The sequence below is a fragment of the Octopus bimaculoides genome, chromosome 5 (assembly GCF_001194135.2).
Source record: "Octopus bimaculoides isolate UCB-OBI-ISO-001 chromosome 5, ASM119413v2, whole genome shotgun sequence".
Classification (NCBI taxonomy): domain Eukaryota; kingdom Metazoa; phylum Mollusca; class Cephalopoda; order Octopoda; family Octopodidae; genus Octopus; species Octopus bimaculoides.
This window is the reverse complement of record NC_068985.1, coordinates 82,876,116-82,881,999: the sequence shown is the minus strand read 5'-3', so window position 1 is coordinate 82,881,999 and position 5,884 is coordinate 82,876,116. Positions and strand designations below refer to the sequence as shown.

Genomic DNA, 5,884 nt, shown 5'->3' with positions numbered 1-5,884 from the left:
AATATACAACTATATATACATACATATATTAATAACACTCACCTCACACACACAGATATATATATATATATATATATATATATATATATTGGTTTAACAGTTTAATTGTTAAACTTGAAGTAGAAAAGCTATAAATAATAGTGTGTAAGAATCATGTCAAAAGACTTTGGTACATGGGCTGTGATACCTACCATTTAAAAATGGATATTTATGGGCATATGGCTTACAGTAGCGTCTTTGATTTTTCTGAAAATTCTATTTTGCTGTACATATTATTAATTATCTCAAAAACAAAAAACGAAAACAAACAAACAAAAAAAGGAAAACAAACAGACAAAAAACAATTACTCCTTTTAGGAGGAATTTTTTAAAGCAAGGTATAGCTTAGATAAAGGGCTGCTGTAGCCCTGTATTTTACAAAACTTAAACGAGTGTAATTGGCTTTGAATATTTGCAGTGCAGTAGTGAATATATAAAAAACAAAAATAAATAAATAAACAAAAAGATAAAAGTTAAAAACCTTCTCATAAAGGTAATCAATTGTACCTCCCATAGAATGATATTTATTCCAATACACTTACATACATATTGGTTAGGTTTTCCAATATGCATCATTAATAAAATTGAAAAATTCATCAAACAGTGAAAGAAAAGGTTTCTTCTTTTTAAAATAAATTATTATTACTGCTATTATTATTATTATTATTATTATTATTATTATTATTATTATTGATACTGTTATTATTAATATTACTTTATTATTATTATCATTATTATTATTATTATTATCATTATCATTATTATTATTTATTATTATTATTATCATCAATATTATTATTACTTTATCATCATCATCATTATTATTATTATTATTATTATTATTATTATTATTATTATTATTTTATAATAAATTTTAAATGGCTTCTCTCTTTAAATTCAACAAACATAGAAGATAAAAATTACAACTCTGTATATTTATAAGGTTTATAATTTAGCGTAATTCGCATAAATTTTCATTTGATAAGTAAATATACAAAACAAAATGATATGTTTGATGCTAAAAGAAGAACAGAAAAAAGAGAAATCTATTTAAAATAATATATCAAAGTAAAACAATGATTTCAATTATTATTTTTTCTTTTTATTAATATTGTTGTTATTCCTTTCTTGTATATGATTAGCGAATGGATGATTTGAAATGAAGTGAAAATAAAAATAATATTGTTACATTTTGTTGCGGTCATATTAGCTACATATTAAATAAATGCATCACTGATTTTATACCTTTATTCCTGTTTTATAGTTATTAGCATCAAATTATTTTGCCATATATCTATAACCTAGTCATTGATACTCTATTACACACAATTTCTGATACTCGAATGAAATTAATATTGTTAATATTTTACTTTTTTCTTTCTTTCTTTTTTTTTCTTGTTTTTATTTTGTATATAAAACCTGTCAGGAAATCAAAATAGAAAATGTAGGAAGTATTCATTTTTCAAGCAAAACAGGTGAGAAGAAGTATTTGATATGAAAAGTAAACAATGGCCCAGCACTCTGTTGTTTACAATGATGTGTGTTGCAGTTGATTCGATCAGCAGAACAGTTTGCTCCTGAAATTTACATGTAAGTGGCTGAGTACTCCATAGACACTCATACTCTTCATGTAGTTCTCAGGGAGATTCAGCATGGCACAAAATGTGACAAGGCTGACCCTTTGAATTACAGGTACAACTCATTTTTGCCAGCTGAGTGGACTGGAGCAAAGTGAAATAAAGTGTTTTGCACAAGGACACAACACTTTGTTGGGACTTGAACTCACAACCTGATGGTCATGAGCTGAATACCCAAACCACAAAGTCATGTGCTTTCACAGAGTAAGCAATAACAACAAATAGTAGGAATAAAACATTGACTTACTTTAATTTCATTCTTGAATCTTTCTGGATTCTTAATATTAGCAACATCTTCTTGACCACAGAAAAAAACAACTACATTGAAGATAATTCTGAGAAAGTTTCCAATATGGCAATCAGAGATGGAATAGTCATCGGTAATTAGTATCAATGTGATGCTGTAGAAAGAAAATAAAGAAAAAACAATTTTTTTAATGTTGGTTTGTTCAAAGGAAACTGAAAATACAAAGAAAAGAAAATATAAAGTAGGAGTTGTTTGCCCTAACCCTAACCCAACCATGCCAGGCATCATTGAGCAGGCTTATGATCAAATGAGTTCAACTGTGACAATTTGTCTTTTGTATAAATACATATTGTAAGTGCAGGCATGGCTGTGTGGTGAGATTTATGCTTCCTTAATACACATTTCCGGGTTCAGCACCACTGCATGGCACCTTCATCAAGTGTCTTCTACTATAGCACTGGGCTAATCAAAGCTTTGTGAGAGAATCTGGTTGTCAGAGACTGAAAGAAGCCTAAGGCGGTCAGCTGGCAGAAGCGTTAGCACGCCGGGTGAAATGCATAGCGGTATTTCGTCTGCCGCTACGCTCTGAGTTCAAATCCCGCCGAGGTCAACTTTGCCTTTCATCCTTTCAGGGTCGATTAAATAAGTACCAGTTACGCACTGGGGTCGATATAATCGACTTAATCTGTTTGTCTGTCCTTGTTTGACCCCTCTGTGTGTAGCCCCTTGTGGGCAGTAAAAAAAAAAGAAACTGAAAGAAGCCTGTCAAATATATGCATGTGTATGTGTGCATCTTTGTATGCGTTTGTTGTCTACCACAATCACCACTTGACAACCGGTGTTGGTATGTTTATGTCCCCTGTAACTTAGTAATCTGGTTAAAGAGACCAATAGAGTAAATACCAGGGTTTAAAAAAATATGTACTGGTGTCAATTCATTTGACAAAAATTCCTCAGGGTGGTGCCCATCATGGCTGCAGTCTGATAAATGATACATACATGCATAGATATAGTGTTAGATATACAATGTCTGAGAAAAAGATGGGATACTGATGAATGGTTAACCTCTGAGAAGACTGGCACTATACAACAAGAACCACAAGAAGAACATCTAAAATATCTAAGAAGATAGTGGATTTGCAATACACTTGGTATGACCCAGGCATAAAACTTACAAATGAGCTGGTAACACCAACTAGCAAACTTGATGGAAATACCTGTAAGATGCCTGCCAAGATTTTCTAAAATATGAGAAGGAATGAAAGAACATTAAAAAATGGAAATGGAAGAAACTTGAAGTAAACAACACAGCAAACACATATTCTTGGTCAAGATAGTTTTGCATGAAATATGAGTGCAGACATGGCTGAGTTCATCTCAGCCACAACCACGACTGTGTAGTTAAGTGGTTTCCTTCACAACTGTGTGATTCCTGATTCACTTTCTATGTGCAACATCTTGGGTGTGACCTCCACCGTTGTAACCAAGCCTTCTCATGTGTTACCAAATTCGAAACCATGTGATTACAGAGGGAACTTTGGAACATTATGGTCATACCTGCACCTTTAGCCATACCTACACCTATCCTACATGTCTCACAGAAAATTAAAAAAGACGCAAAATAAAAGTTAGATACACTCTGTCTGAAACCACTAACAACAGGACAGTCACAGCCTGCCATCATATACAAATCCCATCTGCCTTGATACTTTTGTTCCATTGATTTTGTCCTGATGGAAACTTTCTCCCCAATGCTTTTCCCTGACTTCTAATAAAATATATAAGTTGTAATGAACAGTTGTACTAAATTTCCCGTGTAAACAATACAATTTTCTGAAATATGTGGAAAATTGCAAACATTGTTGGGGGAAGGTTTACGGATCAAGAAATCTAGACATGATGATAAAAAATGGATTCCATGTTAGGATTCAGCATATCAAAACCCCTTCGAATCAGGTAAAAGCATCCTAACAACAAAATGCCTGCTGAGTTGTGTAATATAAACTTGTGTTTATCCTTATTTTTCATATATGTGTGTGTGTGTGTGTGTGTGTGTGTGTGTGTGTGTGTGTGTGTGAATACAGGGTGGCCCAATAGTTACAAAGGTGTTAAAAATTAATTTATGGTATTTTAGATTGATAACTTAGAACCAAATACAATATATATATATATATATATACACACACAAACATACATATATATATATATCCAGTTCGTTGCTTCACAGCGTTCAATATACACAATTTTTCACGTTTGGCCATATAGCCTTTTCCGTTTGTTTTCCTGTCTTGTTTTCTGTCCGCCACTACATTCCTCCATGGTACAAATTTAATTTGTAGATGCAAATTTTATTTGTGGTCCGTGGGAAGAGCCATTTTAATGATGCGTCCTGCCCTAACTCTTCGAAACGCCTGTGTTAGAATGGTGGCAGCTAATGAAGGAAAATGTTCTCTATGTGGCCTGTGTGTTTTCTGTACTCTTGTTATTATTATTTTTTTTTGTCTACGTTTTGTTTGCCCGTCCTGTACCCAGATATGCACCTATATATACAGGTAGATGTAGGTATGCACATACTTGTACATATACTCATTTATTATTTGTTTTATATACATATATATATATATATATATATATATATATATATATATATACATACACACACATAAATATACATACACACACATGCACATATATTAAACTGATACATATCCCTGTGTTGCACATGGTGAACCATGTGGCATGTGTACATTTAAGGAAAATGTATGCATATTGATCAAAAGTTTTTAACAATCACACTATTCCATTAATTTTCGACTTAATTCTAACGTTGGAAGCTTTCAAATATGGTTGATGTTAATAGAACTTTAGATAAAATTTTATATTAAGTTTTTGTGTGAAAAATGATTTGGGGTTTTATTTAGTCCCAGATTACATAAAAGAAAAAAATAACAAACTGTTGTGCATCATTGACTTAGTTCTCAATTCAGCTCTGATCTAGTATGCACAAGAGTAAATAAGTTCTATTGATGACCATCTTGTCTGTTTGTCAAGCACAGTTTACTGCTGATTAAATCATCCAATGTGATATGTCTTTAACTTTAACTAACTTTAAATGGTAAGGGTGTAGTTTAAAGGAGATATTGTTAATACTCTTAGAAAATCAAGAGGCCACAGCATAACAATCTACAGTGTGGTAACAGCTCTTGGCTTGTGGTAGGAAGCTTGCTTCCCCATCACATGGTTCCAGGTTCACTCTCAGTGCATGACACCTTGGGCAAATGTCTTCAACTATAGCCTCGGGCTGACCAAAGCCTTGTGAGTGGATTTGGTAGATGGAAAATAAAAGAAGCCTGTCATATGTGTATGTCTTTGTGAATGTGGCCCCTGTCACCACTTGACAAGTGGTGTTGCTGTGTTTACATCCCTATAATTTAATGATTCAGCAAGAGAGACTAATACAATAAGTACTTGAATTAAAAAAATAAGCTCTGGGGTCAATTTGTTCGACTAAGGCAGTTCCTAAGTGTGACCACAGTCAAATGACTGAAACCGGTAAGAGATAGAGGATGTGTATGTGTATACGTGTGTCTGTGTTCATAATATAGTTTGGACTCTCCTATCATTAGACAATGGATGAAGGTTCCACAATTTCTTGCTGAACAGATAATTTGTTTATAGTGATTAAATGGTTATGTTCACACAAGCCCACTCTCTCCATTAAATTGACATTGGCTCTATAACTACACAACTGTGCCACAAGTCATATGTTGAATTGATCACAGAGTAACATGAAATGAAGTGTTTTGCTCAAGAACACAACTCACCGCTCTATCCAGGAATTGAAACCACAATATCACAATCATGAGTACAACATCCTTACCACTGAGCTATAAACCCTAACCCTAACCCTCGCTATATATATACATATATATATATATACATATATATATATATATATATA

The 5,884-nt window shown here is 32.7% G+C and overlaps 1 protein-coding gene across 1 annotated transcript in view; it reads right to left on the bottom strand.

Annotated features, from left to right (window-relative positions):
* The window catches only part of LOC106881594 (protein fuzzy homolog), a 938,911-nt gene that overhangs the window by 430,647 nt on the left and 502,380 nt on the right, over positions 1-5,884 (bottom strand). Inside the window, exon 3 of the mRNA XM_052968078.1 lies at positions 1,924-2,077. Coding sequence (XP_052824038.1) covers positions 1,924-2,077 — 154 coding nt within the window. The remainder of the gene's footprint in view (positions 1-1,923; positions 2,078-5,884) is intronic.